The sequence below is a fragment of the Apostichopus japonicus genome, chromosome 21 (assembly GCF_037975245.1).
Source record: "Apostichopus japonicus isolate 1M-3 chromosome 21, ASM3797524v1, whole genome shotgun sequence".
NCBI lineage: Eukaryota > Metazoa > Echinodermata > Holothuroidea > Aspidochirotida > Stichopodidae > Apostichopus > Apostichopus japonicus.
The window spans coordinates 19,998,327-20,020,421 of NC_092581.1; the positions used below are offsets into that span (position 1 = coordinate 19,998,327).

The following is a 22,095-nucleotide window of genomic DNA, read 5'->3' on the forward strand; positions in this document are numbered from 1 at the left end:
TACAATTAGGACTGTGGAATCCATGACGCTAATTGGTAAGCGTCACTTTGAAATGAATCCCCAGACTAACACTGTTTAATACTTATTACCTTTAAAGTTTCAAGCTTTTGCCTAGGCCTACTGAGTATCAGTATCAGTTCAGTGTGAACTAGCATATACTACTATAAAGTATAATGCTGCGGTACAATTATAGAATACAGGGCCATTCATTAACTCTTCCCAGCATCCGGATGCGCGGATGCGCGGTGTGTCTGTACATGTCCGTACACGTATGACGCCCTCTAAAATTCCATCACGTATTTCATTTTGACTCCGCATCCGCGCATCCGCGGATCCGCGCATCCACCCCGGGAGTACTAGGAAAGGACTTAGATAATTTTCGAAAGTTTCCCCATATACGATATACCATCACGTATTTCATTTTGACTCCGCATCCGCGCATCCGCGCATCCGCGCATCCACCCAGGGAGTACTAGGATTGGACTTACAATTTTCGAAAAGTTTCGACATATACCATCACGTATTTCCAGTACTGAAAGTCCTGTATCATCCGGATGCGCGGATGCGCGGTGTGTCTGTACATGTCCGTACACGTATGACGCCCTCTAAAATTCCATCACGTATTTCATTTTGACTCCGCATCCGCGCATCCACGCATCCGCGCATCCACCCCGGGAGTACTAGGAAAGGACTTAGATAATTTTCGAAAGTTTCCCCATATACGATATACCATCACGTATTTCATTTTGACTCCGCATCCGCGCATCCGCGCATCCACCCCGGGAGTACTAGGAAAGGACTTAGATAATTTCGAAAGTTTCCCCGTATACGATATACCATCACGTATTTTAATTTTGACTCCGCATCCGCGCATCCACCCCGGGAGTACTAGGAATGGACTTACAATTTTCGCAAAGTTTCGACATATACCATCACGTATTTCCAATACTGAAAGTCCCGTATGTACGAAGATATTCCACATCAATAGTGTGTCGTTCTTAAAAGGCTTCCGTACATGTGTGACGCCCTCTAAAATTCCACCACAGAAGTACTAGGAAAGGACACTCCGATCCACGCATCCACTCAAAAAGAAAGAACTGGGACTTTGACATTTTATACTCACATACGTACTGGGGTGAGACTGAGCATCCGCGCATCCGGATGCTCAGATAGTATCATCGAGTGGCCCTGTATTCTATAATTACTCCAATGCTGCATTGGTCTAACATTAGCAGTCTCATCATATAAACAACACAGCTGCAGCTTCATTTGGGACTTAAAATAAAATAAAACTAGATTAGGCCTAGGTCATGCCCAGCTTAGCTTAGAACCATTGCAAGATAACAATTAAGGCTATGCCCGACATATTTCACTCTGAAGTGTTCTGTTACTTGTTAGAGTTACATTTACAATGTTTGTGCTAGTTAGAAACTATAGACTAAGTTAGTGGCTGTGAAGTGACACTACAGCCTAGACCTACTAACAACCTGTAAGTACTTGAGAGCTCACCATGAGAGAAGCTGTAGTTTCTCAAACATTTTGGACACTTTGGTGGGGAGTGTACTGTTGACATTCTCACACAGTTACAGTAAAATACTTTATCAAAGAATTACGTTTATCAGTCAAAGTATAAGAAAGAGTTGAACAGTCGAACATTCAAGGACGGTACGTGCAGTGCTAGACCTCTAACTTGCGGCTTTGCCTGATGCAGCAACCTGACCGCTGACAACCAGGTGCGTATTCAAGTTTTACATGCGTTTGTATGTTTTGTTGCCAGACTTAACATATTTGTAAACGAAGTAATACCTCTTTGATTTATTTTATATTCAATATTACTTCTCGAAAGCTATATATGCTTTGAATTATGTTATTTCTTTATTTTCCGTTGCAAAAGTATAACCAAATATTTAAATTAAGCGTGACTGAAATAAAATAGTATATTGAAACTCAATAGTGAAGAATCTTTATATTCCAACGCAAGACAGACGCAGAATATGAAATGTTGTTGATGCGTATGACAGAAATTCTGTGGTACTGTGTGTAATGAAACGTTGTTATCGAACGCCGTTTCTTCCAACGTTAGCACAAAACGATAACAAGCGATAAGCTGATTATATTTATTGCCCTAGGGTTACTTTTTGTCGCAGGTTAATATATACGTATTGGTTCAGAAACACTGCTGTAATTTCAAGTTCAATAACATATTGCAGGGCCTGTGCCTTAGGAATTCACAAATAGGGAGGGTGAAGGCGGGATGGATATTCATATTTTCCTATTTATCGGGCAATTAAGCATTTGCTTCGAAGTTTTTGAACTACACCATTACTTGCACTCATGATTACAAAGTTACTACATACACTAGAACTGTATATTTATCGATGAACTGTACGATACTTCGGTACCCACGCACAGTACCGGAGCAGTACCATTAAAAGAGACATCTAATTACGTCATACTCTCCCGGAAATATGATCGGCCGATTCTGATCGGGTAAATAAGCGGTGTCAGGGTATTATGTGCTTATTTTCCCGACGATCGGGTAAATAGCCACAACGATTCATAACATGAACCTTGACCCGAGTGATAACATCAGCAACATATAAGAGTGTACTTTTATGAACGGGGAGGGGTGCATTGCAACGGTTACATAGCCAGAGTACTGCTATTTTGGGATGCGAATATCAGTGGCCGAGTACAGCACTTTAGAATCAAAGTACCGAGTACAAGCAGCTGTACTCTTTTGTACGAGTATTTTCGAGTATTTGTCAAACACGTTGAATTTATTCAATTCATGTATTCAATTCATGTAAGATTAACAAGAACATTTTATTTATAACTATACCCTGAAAGTCTTGCAAATGATGGACAATTGATAATGTGAAGAGATTACTCGAACCATTTCATTGCTTGACAAATTCAGAATGTCTCATTTTTCTAAGAAAAAGAAAATCTGGTATATGTCGATTTAAACTGGTATATGTCGATTTAAATTGGTATATGTCGATTTAAATCGGTAGAAGTCAATTTAAGCTGCTGGAACTGGTATAAGTCGAAGGAAATTGGTATATGTCGATTTAAATCGGCATATGTCGATTCCCCACGATTTGAGACTGATCGATGGCCCGCCATACGCTGTACCGATGAGAATCGCGTTGACGGCAGAATCTAACTTAGACTTACTACAAGTGGTTTGTTATGATTGTCGAAGGTTCGATATCTTTCATAAGAAAAACATGTGATTGCATGATACGGAGAGAAAAACATGTTGAACTACAATGGCGGGTAACTTCGTACATAGTACCCAGGCACCGAGACAATGATCAAATACCTCGGTTCGTCTCTTGTACTGTCACCATTGAAGAAATACATTTTCAGCAATTATGCTGAAAACAACGTGGATCGCTCTGGTCCTCGGTTTTTGGTCGTCAATTTATCTCATAGACGTTTTCTTGAAGGTACAATACACACAAAAACAAATAAGCACTTGAGACTTGGTAGTTAGCCTAACACTTACGTTAGGCCTACCGTAGGCTAAACTAGGCCTAGCCTAGACCTATTCCCCAAGAAGCCTAGGCGTAAACAAACTGTCAGAATATGTTAGCTAAATGACTACCAGAGGCGGCTAATACGCTGACCTATTAGTATTACGACATAGGCTATACTATTATCAATTTAGCGAAGAGGTACCTGTACCTCTGACTGGCTTAACCTACGTTTTACAATTAAAATCCAATGTGTTTACCTGATTGGTTCAATTATTATTCCTCATGAAATATAATGGGTAGGCTAAGACAAGTCCTAATCTCTTTGCAAATATCTTTTGTTTAAAGTGATTTTTAGGTGCACATGTAAGATTTCCAGAAATGGTGACTTCACCTCTGAAATCTTTGCTATAAAACTTTCTTAGCCCCTTGCAAAAGGCTATGACCATATTGCTTAGACATTTCTAGAAAGAACTCTCATTGACTGCACATAAATAAGTGAGTTATGTAATGTTGAGGCCAATGAAATTGCCGTAAGGGTTGCAATGGAACTGGCGAAGGAACTTAACGGAAAGCTATGCGAGCAACACTTTCATAAACTTTTCAAGTTGTTGAATGGGAGCATTTATACTGGAAGTAACAAATTGGTAGTGTTGGATTTGTTTGTTTGTGTCCTATGTTCTTGATTGTGTAGCTGAGTATGTATTTTTATTTTACATATATCACGTTGTCCCCTTGATCCATTGATTTAAAAAAAAAAATACCCAGGCTAAAGAGTCTAACAGTGAAGGAAACTGATCAAGGACATTTTAATTATCTGGCAAGATAAGTACAATGAGACAAAAACCTCTTCCTTCATATTGCAGACCAACAGGAAGCTACTGTAACATAGTTTTTAATTTTTTTCAGACAAGATCTCAGTTCAGTGAGAGCTATCAGAATTTTCAGCAGAAATGGGGTGTGCAACTTTTGACGGCTCAGATACGCTGCTACACCACATATTTCAACCGTTGGATCTTCCGAGTGGGCCAGTGGTTTCCCTGGTTTTCTTACTACTGGTTTGAACTAGGGATGTGGTTTGGCATAGTCTGCATCTTTGCCTCTGTCGCGCTGCTCGTGATGACTTTGGTGAAGGCATTCACGGAGGAGAAACCAGAGCAGGTCTTGACTCCAGTGGTGAGAAATTCTAGATAGAATCAAATAAGAGGCCAAAGTTAAACTAAAGGTCATTATGGGACAAAAAGTACAAAAAATAACTTGCCTTTGATCTGGGAGTAATGGATCTTTACCAAAGCTGCTCATAATTATTGTTGGCATCAGGTCATTTGGGTGTGTTCAGCAACTTAGGAAGAAGGTCATCTTCCTGGGATTTCTTTGGAAGTTGATGTTGTTTGAAAACACATAAACACATAACCACAATACTTTCTATTTTGAATTCAGGGCCAAAAAACCTGTGCCATTCTTCATGTTCATTTGAATGCAGTAAGCAAACATGAAACTGCTCCATTGGTGCTCTTTGTATATTTTTTTTTGCAAAAATATGCCCTTTTATGTGACCCACATTTGCCCCCATTGCAAGCCTACCAGTAACGCCATACCCCTTTTCAAGAATGCTCCAGCCCTGACCGAGAATTTCACTTTTTTTTATATATGTTGTGGTCACAGTATGACAGAAGTCAACCAGGGTAATTTGTGAAGTATTGCAATAACAGGCAAACTTTAAAGCCTCAAAATAGATTGTTGCATTTCTGTTTTTGTAGATGCCTGGTGTCAATGTTCCAGTCCAACATCTCTCATATTTCTTCGCCGTCCTTCTTGTCAGCGGGATTCTTCACGAGCTTGGTCATGCCATTGCTGCAGTTCGGTAAGTGCATTACAGCTGTGTAATGGTGAATTTGCAAAGGCTTTCCCCATTCATATTCATGCCTTGATAGGATTGATGGATAATTCACTGCTCAGAGTAAACCATCCTCCTCACTCCAGTCATCTTTTGGAAAGAGCCAAAAGCAGTAATCTGATAAGTTTGCCTTTGTAAACAGATCAAAATGGGAGCCCCTTTCGTCCGTGTACCTCCTAGGCTTTCTGAATAGAAAAGTTTGTTAACAGCTCTCTGTTATGAAAAAGAAACATTCTCTTTTGGAGGTATCAAACATCTCTTGCATATCTAATGAAGCCAGACAAAAACTATCTTCTTTGTACCTCATTTGTCTTGCAGCTCACTTTTATGTCGATAAACAAACACATCTTGGTGATTATCTTTCCACAGAGAACAAGTTATGATTAACGGCTTTGGTGTATTTGTGATGGTAGTGTATCCCGGTGCATTTGTGGACCTACACACTGAACATCTCCTGGCCATTCCTCCAAAGAGACAGCTTAAGATATACTGCGCTGGAATATGGCATAACTTCGTCTTGGTGCTAATTGGTATTGTTATGCTGGTTACCATGCCGACCACCATGAGTATGCTGTATGCCACAGGCGAGGGTGTGGTTGTGACCGAATTAGCAAAGGTATGCCATGTAGAAGGTAACCATGACGATAGAGTCAAGTGTCATGTCTTTTCTGTTCAAAGTTTCTCTCCTTATGTAATATAACACTCATAGGCATACATGATGCTTCACTTAAGGTTTCATGTAAGTGGCAGTAACATACATCATTAAAATTCCTGCAAGTAGAGTTTACAACTAAAGATTTTCACTTGACTATATAAAGTGCTAACTACAACATGGAGTACGTCCATCTTCTTTTCACAGAATTCTCCTGTTGCAGGACCGAGGGGATTTGCTGTCGGCAGTAAATTAAAAAGTATTAATGGATGCCCTTTGCTGACAGGGGACGATTGGGGGCGCTGTCTCAGCGATGTCGTCTTTTACCCGCAGAGCGGATACTGTCAACAGATCGGGAAAATCAAAGAGAAGGATTATACTGTGCAATGTAAGTACAGGATTCCCTTTGAATAGTTTTGTTAACCATTTAAAGTTCATGTTGTCTGGTATTTTTCATTTACCAAAGAGGTTGGAATAACCAGAATATTGCAAAATTCAGAAAATTCAGAGAATGCATCTGTGAATGTCATGTTTCCTTCAAATGTGTTAATGAAAAAAAAATACTTTTGAATTCAGTTGGGAGAGGATAGATGTTACTCAGAAACCTAGCATCTAGTCCACTGATGAATGTCGTAGAAAGATAGCATCTAGTCCACTGATGAATGGCGTAGAAAGATAGCTTTGTAGTAACGTCTGTTAATTATAATTAAACTGAGAAAATCAAACGTTGTTTCCAAAGACGGGAGAAATCGCTGGAGATGGTTGACCGTATGTCTTCAATGAGTGCTCTCTGCAATTTGTGTTTACTTGGAATCCAATAGTCGGAGCTCAGAAGAAAGAGATGAAAATGATTGAGAAAAGAAGGGGCAGGGTGGGGGGGGGAATGAAAATAATGATAAAAATACAAAAATAAAATTAAAGTACAAAATTAAAGTACAAAAAAAAAATTAAAATTAAAAATTAAAATGTTTTCTTCGTTGTCTTTTTCTGGCAGTGTATAAAGGCCAAGGAGGTCAAGTAGAATGCTGCCGTAATGACAGTGCCTCAGATCTTTGTTTTTACTATAAAATTGGATCGAGTGCCGAAAATTTAGAAAAAGTAAGTTCAGTTCCTTATTGTTTCAAATTTCAAGTCTTCTAAATGCTGTTCTTTGTAAAAAAAAAGAAAAGTTTGTAGATTATCATTGCTACTTATCACTCTTAACCTAAGTAACTGTAAACTGTGTTCTTAGGGGGACTTGTTATTTTGGGGAAATTTTTATGTTAATCTGAGCAAAAACCAACCAAGGTCAACTTAAGATAAGATAGAGGATATTGCTTATATGGTATTAATAATTTTGCTTTAGCGCCACCTAACTTTGGCCAGTGATAGCCACAATGTGTGTACATTGTTGGTTGTTATGCCTTATAGTCCTTTGCCTTGAAAGCTTGAGTATTTTTATGTAGGTCGGATGACTCCTTAATGACCTAGATCATGGGTTGTGGTATGATCTGTTGTTTCAAGAGAGCTATGATACTGCGATAGACACACAATCTATATGATCAGATGGTCACAGTTCTGATTTTTAGGACACTAGAGCTGAGGGTTTAGCAGTTTGATATAAATATTATACCTCATCAGGTGAACTGTTAATACTGATCCCAGCATAAGAGCTGTGATGCTGTTTACCTTTTTGGTCCTCTCGCCTCCTGCAGATATACCAATGTTTAACAGCTCGTAAAACTACAGAGGCTCCCAGGTGCCAGCGAAACAGTGACTGCCTGCAAGTGCGAAAGACGGTCTGCCTTTACCCGTCTCTGGATAATTCCAGTAGATTGATAAGAGTCTTACACGATAAGGGTCCCCCGGTTATCTACGTCGGTGATCCTTACCTCTTTGGGTTCACAGGTGAGTTATATATTAAATATTCATCAGAGTATTGTTTTTAATGCCAATTTGCATAAACCCAAGTGACTTTTCATTCAAAAACCAGTATATGTAAATAGCATTGTTCTCCAAATAAAGCATTAAATATAAGTGTAGTTTAACACTAATTTTCAAAATAATCTTGCAGTCATTTCTTTAAGGAAAAGTGACTCAAGATGGAGCCAATAAATTGAGAATGTTACCATGTGATCATGACCGTATTACGTCAAGTTAAAGTATCGTGAGTCTTTTGTAAAGAATCATCAACTTGCTGGTCATTTAAATACCCATTTTGTTAAATACACCTCTACAAAACATATTGAAGATTGACATATAATTCCTATCAATCTTTCTCAGTTTAAGTTGAAAAGTAAAAGAAGACCTGTTAGTGAAAAATAAGAAAATTTTATATCTCTTTCCATTGTCCAGACAAATTAAAATGACAGGTTTTCATTCAATTAGATAATAATAGAATTAGCTTAGAGATGTCACGTTAATGGCAAAAATCACCATTACCGTGAGAGTCTTTTAAGGGTTGCAGCGGCCTAGAACTAAAACCCCTCAAATTTTTTCATCAAGGTTCACCAAACCACCAGTGTATTCAACTTTTACTTGAGAGTGTAACAAACTGATTTGACCACCTTTGACCTTACGGTTGTGTAATTGAGTATCCAGGTGTTGGATTCAAACAGACACCACAAAACTGGAAGCTGGAAAATAACTAGTAGTATTACAGACACAGACATGCAAGACAAGAAAAAATCATAAACAACAGTGACTAGTCTGTCTGGTATGGCATTACCAAATGTTACACAAATTATGCAAATATGTGCTGCAGTTTGTGAAAGAAAATTATAAACAATTCAATATCTAATGATAAACTTTAACCATGTTTTAACTATTTAGAATGACTTCAGAAGATATTTAGTTCTAGATACTTTAATAGGTTTAACATCTTTCTGAGTTGATCCTTCATTATTGTTTAGCATAAATTTGTGAGCTGTTCTAGATATTATTCTGTGACTGTTCAATAAAAACAGAACTTAGTCTTTGATTCTTGAGTTGAAATAAACTTCTACAATAAATAACGTTTGCTCTGTCCAAATTTCAGAGCTAAATTATTCTCGTTAAAATGTATCATTTTAGTATCTGAGCCAATTCCTTTGCACTGTGACAGGGAGTTGGGTAATCAAGTTTCAAAACTAAGAAGAAATTCTACAATTCTTAACCAAGATTTTTATAACAACTTTAAGCTATCTGAAAGTACATTGCACATTCCATTCTATGTCACATCCGTCAATGGTTACCTTTGATATTAGTACATTATCTATGTGGTTTGCTGCCCTCTGGGACAACCTTTGCCTCCCCAATCTACCATTGGAAGTGACACAGTTGTCTATACAAATGCAATTCTATGTTAATGTGTTAGCCTCTGAAGAAGATCCTGCTAGGATCGAAACGTCAGGCCAACTTACTTTTACACATTCTATTACACAGGCTCTCTAGTGGATAAGCAGTTTGCTAACAGTTTTATTCTCTTTTAATGTGTTACAGTTATATTAAGTTATCCATATGGGTTGGACAACCTGGTTTCAGCATATTATTCATCTGCTGACATTAATGTTGTTATTTTTTTGAAAATTTGAAAATGACAACATTGCCGGACTTACTAATGTCTCCATATATGTCTTTTGTTCTGTTTCTCTTATCTTTCAGTATCTGTGAGCGGTTACATACCAAAGTACAACTTCTTGCCATTTTACTTACCTCAGATTGTAGATACCTTCTGCAAGTATCCTTTTTCAATTCAATATGTAAATAAAAAGCAAGGAAAGGGTCATAGGTAACATAGGTAAAACAATTTACAATATATAACACCAGCTGTGGCCTAGGGTTGTGACAGGATGGTACTATGTGATTGAAAAAACTGTACAGAAAATACAGATAAAAAAAGCACAAAAAAAACCCCTCGTTACTCGTAAAGTCTGCCAAAATAGCATAAATCATTTGTGCCTGTGTAAAGTGTTGACCTAGAAGCACACAGCATATTCATCCCCCCAAAAATTGAAATGCCTTTTAGGAAATGAGTAAAATGCATTTGTGAATTGCTGATACTTTAGGCAAGAAATGACCGTCTAGAAGAGGCATCCTGCCTGTTGACAGAATGTTGAATTTTGTATATGTCATAATTGATAATTTTGCATTAGATATTTTTACCAGGTGATAGAATCACACTTTTCAGACAATGTGAGAAAACATTCATTGTTTTGCAGTTGGTGGGCAAATTGATTTATTTTGATAGGTTGAAGAGATTATTGTGACATCCTCACACCCTGATTGTTTTTACTGACGTCGTTGGTGGTTCTCACCACTTCCTCCATACTCCAATGATTGATTGTACAAGAGCATTATCAAAGGTTCTTAGTGTACAACAGTCTTATGGAGTGTACACTCAGCTAGATGGGACAGTTTTCTAATGCTAATACCTCTCTAATCTGTCCTCCAATATCATGCTTCAAAGCACTCGTATTGACAGTATGCACAGTTCCTAACCTTGATCTGATAGTAACATGATATTCATACTGCTCATACTGACAACACTGACAAAGTGCTTTGAAGTAGGACATGAGTACAGTGTAGAAAAACTTGTCCCAACTGGGTGATGTATTGTAGTTATTGAGTGTCTTGATGTCTGTAGTGAGTTAGTGTGTGTGTCTGAGATAACTTGGGGACTTGATCCAGGTTTTCAAAATTGTGTATGGTTTCGACAATTTATCCTTTACTGACTTTTTCTTGTTTGCTAACAGTAGTTGTATTAGAGGTCATTGTCTTAAACTCCAAAAGTCGCATAGTAGGATTAATATTCGGCATAACTTTTTTTCTAATAGGGTTGTGAATGAGTGGAATGGTTTGCCTGAGAAAGTTGTACTTGCAAGTAGTGTGAATGGGTTTAAGAATGCTTTGGACAAGCACTTTAAGCATTGTAATCGGGTCTGAGTGTCTGTCTTTTCAGTTTTTTTTTTCTCTCTCTGTAGGGTCCTTGATGGGGACTTAAGTGTCCCTCCTGATCTTTTTTTCTACTAAACTAAACTAACTATAGTGTTATAAAGTAATATACCCATATATACTGTAGTTGGGTAGAATTTTTCTCAGTGTACTCTAGGGTGTTATATAGTTACTTCCATATATTTTAATGCTCAGTGGTGTCACCAGACATTTGGAAGTTGGTGAGGGCACAGCAACAGGAGAGCTTCATTGGGGGGGGGGGGGGGGTGGGGCACAGTTTGAGTGTACTGTAGTGATATGGAGGGTTTACCTGACTACAACGTTCCAAGACTAGCCATTATTAGTAGTTATTTGAACCCCAACATCTTTGTTTTCACAAGGATGTACTTGTCCTTTTTCAGCAGTTTACTTGAGGTCGGTAGACGCACCTTGCAGGTCTATAACTTCCTCTGATTTATCTTAGTTTTACCTTTATTGGTCGGTAACTGATGTAGTGAATGACCTGGTTCCCTCAGTAGGACTGCGGTACACACAGCACATCTGGCAGCAGCTGTACAGTATCTAGACTTGACTTTTAATAGATTCTTTAGTAAGCTGTTGGAAAACTTGTAGTAGCTATTTAGTAGCTATGTAGTAGCTAATGTGTACATTAGTCAAAGTAGATTGAGAAAGAGCACTTTCAAGTTATTTACATCATTCGGATTAAAATACTGGAACAAGTTATTCTTTGTTATAAGATTACAGATGTTCAAGTCTAACAAAAGCAAATTTTTCTAGATTACAACCTTCCAAAAGAATAGAAGACCATTTTCATGATATTTGTCTAAACTCTGAAGTACGAACACAAAATACAGACTAGACCAGTACCAACCGGTAGAATAATAGATTGTAGTAATTATGGTGGGAACAGTGCGGCACTAAGTGGAATAGGAATAGTGGTGGTGGTCCTTAATTCCTCGCTTTGCTTGTTCCTTTCCAGTCAACCTCCCTTCCCTTCACCATTTTGTTTTTCTCACTTGTGATTGTTTTGACACTAAAGCTTTGCTTTACACCGTTCAGTATTATCACTGCTAGTATCATTTGTAACTTAAAATATTCTCTAATATGCGTGACAAAATTAATTCTAGCTCTCAATATTTATGAATTCTGTTTCGTGGCTTGCTGTTGACATTCTTGTTTCTCTATTCGGTAAGAGCTCTTATGATAAAGAGTTGAAGATACAATGTGCAGTAATGTGCTATGAGATTTATTCTGTGACAGTACCCTGGGAAAGCTGTCACTCTATGTGTGCATATCTCCCAGATATCAATGTCAATTTAATGATGTAAAATTTATATTTAATTATACATTAATATTAGTGGCTGATGAGTTGAACGGCCTCAGGATGCCAGAAGCTTAGTAACGTGAAATAAAATATTTTCAATTTAAATTTTCATGGGATATGTGGGGGGGAGGGGGAAAAGATTTGATTTTTTCCATAGACCAATCCCCAAGAGCACGGGTTTACCCGATCATTCTGACCTGGGGACTTCATCAATAATTTTATAAATTGTTAAGACATTACCATCAGCAATATGATATAAAAATACATGCATGAAGTTACAGTATAACCAGAGCTTTGTCTATGAGTGATACAAGGTTGAACATAATAATAATAATAATAATCAGGCAGTTATTTTTATGACAATGGTATAATTAGACGGACTTTAGCAGCCTGTTGTGTTGGCTTACAGATTGTCGGTTTAGTTTATTCAATATTCATAAAATAAGACTTGGTTATGTAATATGGAAGATCACTTTGTGAATCTTAATCCCCTTTCCCCTACCTCCCCCCTCCCCCCCCAAAAAAAAAAATTGGAGTACCATATAAAAAATATTTTAATCACTTCATCCAATAATAGATGTAAAAAAAAAAAAAATTAGGAAAAACTTAGGAAATTTAGGATAAATTTAGAAAACAAAATTTAGGAAAAACACTATGTTATCTTACTTGCCCTTCAAGATTTTTCGAATAGATTTTCTTCAAAAATCATCATTCCATAGGATTATGCAAATCTTTCACGACACAAGAAAATGTACCCTTAAAATTCACTATCTCACTCGACACTTTGCCGATGGGGAGATTGCAAACTCAAATGTTAATTTGAATCAGTTAGATTGTAAATTTATGCCAGGCCTTGTCACCGTAGGTGTTTTTCAAACCTGTGTTTGTTAGAATATTTACAGGGTTGCTACAACTATTACTGTTTGTTAGTTTGACAAGTAGTCTTGCTTGCCTGTAACTAGCGTTTTATTGGATATAATATTATCGTCTTCTTTTGAAATTTCTGTTTCCGAGAATGCGAGCGGTTTGAGAACAGATATTTTTGTAGCGTCTCATTCCATGCATAGCAATGTCACCGAAGCTATGCCACTCAATGTAAGACATCCGTCCTAGATTTTGCTGCCAATTAAATTATAAATCAAGTGAATAACTAATGAATTTGATTTGATCCTGAACATGTAGTGGCCAGTACACTTTGTCATCTAATCGTATTTATAAAGCAAGTTGGAAAATTGTCAAGAAAAATTTGAATTTTTACTTTCTTGTCAGAAATGAAACAAGGGAATCAGCCACATTGTTATGACCTTTTTAGCAATGAATAGCATAAAAAAAAATTTGAAGAAAAATTCCAAGTCACTTTATGAAGTAGTTGGTGATCACTTCCCAAGGGTGAAAACCGATCTTATTCATTGTGTGTTCCCTTTGGGCAAGTTTTTATTTTGATGTTTGGCGTAGTTTTTCTTGGTCAGCAGAGTTAAAAATTGTCCGTTTCGTAAGTGATATTCATTACAACTTTACTGAGTTATGTTGGATTTCAGGATCTTGAATATTTCAAATTACTGTATCAAATTTGTAGGCTTGTCTTACAGATAAGATGAACTCTGACGTAAGAAGCTAGTAACTGATAGTTTCAATGCCTGGATGATATCAGTGCCAAATCTGTGTATCATGTTCCTGTCTGTCAGTCAGTCTATCTGTCTGTCTATATGGTTCGTGTTGTGATGTGAGGTAGACTATTTTCAAATTGGCCGTTTTGTTGCAAACATCTTGTGAATCTAAAGAGATATATATTTATTGATCATTTGTTCTGGTTTCTGGTATTTTTTAAATATTTTTTTTACTAAATAACGTAATCTTAACATTTTGCACATGTCTGCTGCAGTAGTAACTAAAATTTGGTTTATTTCTGAATCAAGTTACTTATATATAGTAATGTTTCAAATAGCCTCAAGAAATTTGTTTACTGAATTTGGGGAATAAATTGAGAATTTGGTGGAAATATTTGTAAACTAGTTACAAAAAACTAGTACAAATGTATGTTTAATAATTTATTCTGTATAACGTCAACAGCACTTATTTAAGCCTTAATGGAGCTTTTCCTTCAGGTACTTAATATCTTTATCTGGCGCCCTCGCCATCCTCAATGCTGTACCATGCTATGCCCTCGATGGTCAATGGATCTTCCAGGCATTCATCGAATCATATCTCACCTCACTTATTCCAAACCCACTCGATAGACAATCTCTGGTTAGCCTTGGACTGCTCTTCGGAACCCTGATTCTGATGGCAAATGTCGCCCTCGCTTTGTTTTCTCTACTCTTCGCATAGTGACCGTTGTGCTATGCTGCTAGAGGAGTCATCCACCAAGATGTAGAATCTATGGAGGTTTGTCAGTCACCAGAGAAAACTCCAAACTCAGAAGAACTTCAAGTGGAGCCGAATCCGACCAATTCCAGAGGATGGTGTTATTCGGCGTATTACTGGTCGGCAAGTTGATGTGTGGTGTTCCTGCAGTGCTTATTGATACTATCGCAATATTACAGCATGGGAATGAAAAGTACCTTTATGCAGGTAGTACATCCAAATCTGATACCTGATTGTGTTTGTGTATGTCACTTTGACCTTTGACATTGAAGCAGACTTATAGTGAGTCTGTACTCATAGCCATAATGTAGCATAGTTGCCTGTACTAAGACTGGCTGTCATGGATGTGTGCTTGTACTGCTAGTACTCAGGGCAGTTAGAATATCAAGTACAGATACTAGTAGAATATGAAGTATTCATAGTAGTGCTGAGAGCCGTGTACTCTAAATTGTACTCATTCAAGGGAATTAACTTGTAATCATACTCATCATATTGTACATGTAATCTTTTACTACACAACTCCCTATGTGTAGAACAGAAACATGCATATATATATGAACAGTTAGAATCACAAAAATATGGTACAGTTGCTATCAATAGTGATAAATAATTTATATTCTGATATCTCCTTGAGTAAACTGTGGGCTTGACGATGCACACTAAAGTTTCATTTAACTTTGCATATGGACCTTTGGCTGGCAGCTGGTTTCTCTGTGATAGAGGAGTAAACATTTGCCCATTCTATGCATGAGATGTCCAAATCTTTTCAACTACCCTCCATCACTCTCAAGTTTTTTTCCGATCTCTATATTTTGCTGCTCTGTATTTTAACACCTTGAAAACTGGGTTTGTTTGAAAGTCGCTTCTTTCATTGCTTACTTGCTATATTTTAATACTTTGAATTGGATGAAGTCTCCCCAAAGCAATTTACCTTCAATTATGTTGTTCTATATCATTCTGAAAATGTAGAGAATATATATATGTTTTTCTCTTCCTCAAAGTGCTGGTTAGCCAGCACTTTGAGGAGACTTGTTTAAGATATAATTGGAAGATCTTTATATTTATGAGGTGAGGTGTTTCAGTAAGAAGTGAATTAATCCCTGCTTTCTAAACATAAAATATCTCTTTCCATAGCAGCATAGATTGGCTTTACATGGGACACAGTGTGTTTTACCCACATTTTTAGTTGTATATAAAAAAAAACATTACAGCCTGTTTTGCTCTGGGTAGACAAGTGCGGCCCCTGAAGTATCATGGAAGAGTGATATGTGTATAGATCATATCATTGGGATTGCCATGGTAACGAACACAATTTACATCTCCCATCTGAATATCACGAAGGGAAGAGACCGTAGACACATAAAGTATTAATTTGATTTCGTACTCAATGGACCCGTTAAGAGCTGTTTGTAATAAATTGAGAATCATGTTTCTGTCTGAAATAATTAGTGGCCTTCATAAATTATGCCTTTATGAGAGGGAGAGGTTTGCTCGTAGGTTCAAGATCCCTGATTTACAAATGTAACTGCAGTGTATACTGTTCTCTAAGAAACAAATCTTGAAGATAACAACATTCAAGTTTAGTTGGGCACATTTTTATCACCGGTTTCTGAATCAAATGTTGCTGTCGATAGTCAAACATGTTATCTAGGTTTAATAGATGCTTCACAGAAGAAGCATGAAATACTTGTTAATGTAAACAGGGTATATCTGGTAGTCCGAATATGATCCACAGTTTCTAAAACAGCTGAATAGATAGGCAAATCATTCCTCTCCTTTGAAAGGATAATAGAGGAATGGAGTAGCTTGTTCAAGCTCATCAACGATAGGGGTGGGCTTGTGGAGGCTCATTAGAGGGATACTTGGGTGTCTTAAACATAACAAGACAATGTTTTTTGTTTTTATTAAGGATGGGGGGGGGGATGGTGGAGAGGAGTGGGTGGAAGATTATATTACAGCATATGACAGTGCCAAATATCATCTGGTTCCATGTGTGTGCTTTGAATTTCCTAAGATTGCTTTGGGTCTACTTCATGTATGCTTACTATTGTGGTACAAATGCTTACACATTGTATTACGAGGAACAACATGTTTTTATCCCGATATCATGCGTTGCATGTTGCTCTTCTGGATCTATCTATTCCTGAGGATGCCGAGACTCACATTGTAATAACACTGTATGTTTGTAGCTTTTCTTGATAAGAAATTGAATTCTAAAGTCTTAAAAGCTCTTATATGTCCAACTTCTCTATCATTGCCTATTTTCAAAGCCATTATATCTTCTTAGGTTGTTACATTTATGACTAATTATGTTTCATTATCTTGCTGAGTGAGTCCTAAATTGCCAAATTTATTTTGAAAAAGTGTTTTTCCCCTTCTATCTTCAAAGACTGTTTTCATTCTGTTGATATGTTATGAATCATTATGACAAGGTGGGTGTATGTTTATTTGTAGGAATGTACAGGGAGGGGGGGGGGGGGAGGGTATGTGAGGATCTATTCCTCATATATGCGGGACAAAGTTCATCTTGGAATTGTCTTGCCCACTCTCTGAAGTTAAGTCATGTGCCTATGCTACCTGGATATATTAATAAAAGTTACATCAGATATACACAATCTGGAATATTAATATTGACTTGAGAGGTGAGTTGATGCCACTTAGTCAAAACATTTTATCAGTGACTTTTGTCAAATTTTGAAAGTGTCATCACTTCTACAAGCATAGCAGTCACCCTTTTGCAGTTTCTACAACCTTCTCCATGGTTTCCATGACAACCTTCTATTCCTGCTAAAATTTCTTCCTTGCATATCGCTATAGCACCAAAATATGATGGAAAAAAATCCTAACCATTTGTCAGCAATAATTGTGATTTCAACATTTAGGACAAATCATGGATATTTCAGTTTATGCCAATAGAAACTGAATGGGGGAAGAGGCGTAATACAAACTATAATGTAGAGAATGAAATATTATGTATCATGCCCACTGTGATTGAACAAATGTAACCATTTATTTCATGTTTCATACATTTTGTAACTGCGGAGCATCGCGGAAGTTTAGCCCCGGCTCACTGAGTTACCGTATTCTTTGCGAAAGTTCAAATAAAATATCAATAAAAGTAATTACTCAAGTGAAAAACGGGTGAAACTAATGAAATCAATAAGTTTTGTGTAAAATTTAAGTTTTAACTACAATCATCATATTTGTTACTCAGATATTTAATACTTAAAAAATAACCAAACTTTAACATGTGTTTTGATTGAACAGTTTAATTTGTTAAAAGGATGTTTTATACCATGTAGAAACTATCAAATAATGGAAAATAATTGGAAGAGAGATATTAACAGGATACATGATGTAAGTACATAATAGCTTGGTCTCCTATGTGACAAACATATTTAATTTTATTCATTAAAATAGGGGGTATCGCTATTTCCCAGTTTATCTTATCTGAAATTTTGATCAAAGATCTTGCAAGTTAATATATTCATTTGTTGCATGAGAGCACCTCCTGGGTAATTTGTGTTTTATATCACAACATAAATTGATAACATATGTCTGTTATCATCATAGTATGGTTAATGAACCAAACACTCAAGGTTTGTTGTTTTTCTGTCATCGTCCTGCCGGGAGTTTCAAGTGGTTTCATTAACATCCCAGTACGCTCAAGAGAAAGCATCTCGTCGTCTCCGTGGCTGTCCGTTTGCAGGGTTAGTGCTAATGACATTTGAATCTCTCATGGAAACGTTGATCATTATTCATGCAATTGCTGATGTCTGCGTTTTTCCTGAGAAAAGGACTAAGTTGCCTAGCAACCAGAGTGTGTCGCTTTTCATGACTTTTGTAAGGTCATTTTCCTCACTGTGTGTTTCAATGTTGACACATTATTTTATAGATGAGCCTAACATTTCCACATTCCGGGAAAGCTCTTGACACTGTAACATGATTTATCAGGAGTATTTGGGAAATGTTTGTTATTCTTAAGAAAGTGTCTGACAGTTTTTAACGGAAGGAGCATGATTGTGTAGGCATGATTTCTTTCACTGAACACTACCCATTTATGTCCACCACCCCCCCCCCATAATCCCAGATCAAGGAAAATTTTAAAAACAAGTGAGTCTGACAAACATGCTGATGTAACTTTATAGCATCTGTCATCAGAAATGTGCAAGGAGTAACATTCTAGCATGTAATGTTTACATTGTGTAGGATAGTACTATGCTAGGAGGGGATTAAGGCTTGCTGGGTAGGGATGTTGAGGTGGGGGGGGGATTGGGAAGTGCTTATAGAGTAATATTAATTTTCTGTCAATTTGCACATTTCTCTCGTGGATTTCTGGTAATAATTGTGGTAATCTTATTTGGTAACGACTCTAATAATATTCATAATTTAAAAAGAATAATGATAAATGATGATTAGAAAGAAGTAAATTCTATAAATGATTCCATTCCTTTTGTTTCTTTCGATCTTGAGGTTTTGTATATTTTTCTATTGCTGCCAATTTTTTTGTAGATACTTTTTACATTTTGTATGAATATAGAAGATAAATTTATATCATTTGTTCTTGATTATTTTTTCCTTTGTATTAAAATTAATCTAATTAAGATGAATTTATTAATGATAACCCCCCCCCCCATGTCTTTTATTCCAGGTGGCTGACCAGGCTAGGGAGTTAACTTGTGTGCATACAAATAGTTCTCAACACTTGTACTGTAAGTAAGGCATAAACCGCAAAGTAGAAGCAGCAAGGGAGATGGGAGTTGGAATCCATAATTATGTTTAAAGAAATGGAATAACTTTATTCAATTGTTGAGTAAAATTAGAAATCTTGTTGAGTTAGTTTGGAGATCAATAACATTACAATTGGTGTAAAATTATGTAAACCTGCTGGAGTCGAACTGTGTATCTAATTTATCATTCTTCCATGCCCCTTTCCCCTCCCACTCTTCTGTGCCCCTTTCACATCCCAGTCTTCCATGCCCCTTTCCCCTCCGATCTTCCATGCCCCTTTTCCCTCCCCCTCTTCCATGTACCTTGTCTCTCCCCCTCTTCCATGCCCCTTTTCCCTCCCACTCTTGTGTCCCTTTCCCTCCCATTCTGCCATGCCCCTTTGCCCTCCCACTCTTCCATGCCCCTTTTCCCTCCCACTCTTCTGTGTCCCTTTTCCCTCCCATTCTGCCATGCCCCTTTGCCCTCCCACTCTTCCATGCCCCTTTCTTCTCTCGTCCTTTCCCCTCAAATCTTCCGTGCTCTTTTCCCCTCCCCCTCTTCCATGTACCTATTCCCTCCCCCGCTTCCATGCCCCTTTTCCCTCCCACTCTTCTGTGTCCCTTTTCCCTCCCATTCTGCCATGCCCCTTTGCCCTCCCACTCTCCGTTTCCCCTCCCACTCTTCAATGCCCCTTTCCTGTAATTTCTCCACTATTAACCTTATCATCTACCCCACCCTCCATAATCCTCCATATGATTGTGTTGTCCTTTATGTATATTTTAAATCCCTCAAAGCATAATACAGTGATATATTCAGCTAATCATTTCTCCTCTCCCAGTACCGATGGGACTTTCCCGCCGGTTAAAGAGACAGTCACATTCGGTTAAAGAATTTAATTGACGTTCATCAAATTCGTTCCCGTTGGAGGTGAGAGATGAAATGAACCAGTCACCACGGTGACATGGTACAATTTGATACTTCCCAAAAGCTGAGCTAAGCAGGAAGGGGTACCTCGGGGGTTTGGCAAGTGAATTAGCTGAAATAAATGTTAACTTCCTCCCATAAGAGAGTATTAGCTGTGGGAGGAGAGAAGAGGAAACGTTACTTTAGCGTAGAAGTATAACTGCCAATATCTGTGGAGAAGATGCTTGATATTACTGAGAAAGGCGATCTGCCGACATTCGGAAGTTCTCTGTAATTTTACACTTAAAAAAAATTAACATAAAATGTGTTAAGCACAGGATATAGGTGATGGATTGTCTGTAACAGGTCAATTTCCTGTGACCCGATGATAACCTTACAGCTGTTCAAAAAAGTGAAAAATAATATTGACTAATAATGGAGACATTTGTTTTACACACAGACAACTATCAATGAGATCAGCAGCTTTAAGGACATTTTAATAAAATAAAACTAGTAAAAAATTAAAAAACAAATTGAAAGAAACATGTTGTTTCTATAGCATCAACTCCCTCTTAAAATAAACAATGCAACAATTTCATTAGATTCTTGACTGTCCTGAAACCATATTCTTGCCTCTGGGTGAATTTATGGTCTCACGTCCCCCTCCGAAGCACTAAAAGGGTGTGAAGACTCGCGCAAAAAGAAACGTCTAATGCCGGTAATCTGACCTAGTTTCGAATGAGGTGTAAAAGAAGTGTTAGACATCACCATCGATCCCAGAAAATACACACACAGCTTGCTACAGTGGGTAATTAGACATTAGTGTACAGTCATTTCTTACAGCTGCGGTCAATACCCACAGCACAGTGTACATAAGCAGCGATGGACATCTCAGGTCCAGCTAAAGATAACAAGGTATCTCGTTTCATTACTGTCTGCATTTTGTAGGGACACGAACAAAACATCACTTGCAAGCAACAGAAAGTTAAACTTTTTCCGATGGCCACGTGCGGTTTGGGGCGAGTCTTCAATGCCTTTAACTTCTACTGCAACACATTGTAGCTATTTATACACATTATTTATATATATGTCATTATCATAGACCGTATGTCCAGTTATTCAATGAAAGTGGTGCGGCTTTGCTTGACTTTCTCATCAATTTTTGTTTTATCGCATTTCAAATTGTAGTAGCTAAATGGCCAAATCCACAGTATTTAAAGGTAGTCATTATAGGCCCCAAATTATAGCAAGCTATAACATTGATAGAAGTTTGCAAAAAGTACTTTCCTGGAGGTCTTTACTCTCCAAGTTGTTCTCAGACATTTTTATGGAACACACAAAATGACTGGATGTCCCAGTGAGGAAAATTTCCTCGAAGTTAATAAAAACAGTTTCAGAATTTTGAGGTGACCATATATGAATATCTAGCATATTTAAATGCCAATACAGCAATACCACTGTTCGTTAGTTGGAACTACCTAATTATCCACACATATTTTCCAAATTTATAAACCCAACCGGACACTTATGTAAGACAGAAACAAATGGACATGTCCATGGACATGTCAAATGGACATGTCCAGTGAAATCTAGAGGTATGATATCCTATAACCTTACTTATGTCTATCAATTTTAGCATTTCTTTTGGTCAATAAAGGTACATTTTCAGAATTTCTGCCTCAGGAGCTTTCTGATAATCATAAAAAAAAAAAAATGTTTTGCCACTGTATAATATATTATACACCAGAAATGCAACAAATCTAAAATTTGATCACCCACACTCTAAATCCTGTACAAGTACAGATCCCAATTCTTGAAAAGCCTAAAACAAGTGAGGGCCTAAGGCTGTATT

The 22,095-nt window shown here is 37.3% G+C and overlaps 2 protein-coding genes across 3 annotated transcripts in view; one reads left to right on the forward strand and one right to left on the reverse strand.

Annotated features, from left to right (window-relative positions):
- Nucleotides 1–1,740, reverse strand: part of LOC139962690 (RING finger protein 17-like) — a 38,063-nt gene extending 36,323 nt beyond the window's left edge. Inside the window, exon 1 of one of the 2 annotated variants that reach the window (XM_071962877.1) lies at nt 1,510–1,740. In XM_071962877.1, coding sequence (XP_071818978.1) covers nt 1,510–1,573 — 64 coding nt within the window. In that variant the 5' untranslated portion in view covers nt 1,574–1,740. The remainder of the gene's footprint in view (nt 1–1,509) is intronic. The other variant, XM_071962878.1, reaches the window with a different exon arrangement.
- A 1,479-nt stretch (nt 1,741–3,219) lies between these two features.
- LOC139962689 (membrane-bound transcription factor site-2 protease-like) lies at nt 3,220–19,182 on the forward strand. The gene is made up of 9 exons (XM_071962876.1): nt 3,220–3,455; nt 4,392–4,658; nt 5,243–5,346; nt 5,749–5,995; nt 6,239–6,419; nt 7,026–7,129; nt 7,726–7,918; nt 9,653–9,728; nt 14,372–19,182. Exons 1-9 carry the CDS (start codon nt 3,381–3,383, stop codon nt 14,592–14,594), a joined length of 1,470 nt encoding a protein of 489 aa, XP_071818977.1. The 5' UTR covers nt 3,220–3,380; the 3' UTR covers nt 14,595–19,182.
- The last annotated feature ends 2,913 nt before the right edge of the window (nt 19,183–22,095 follow it).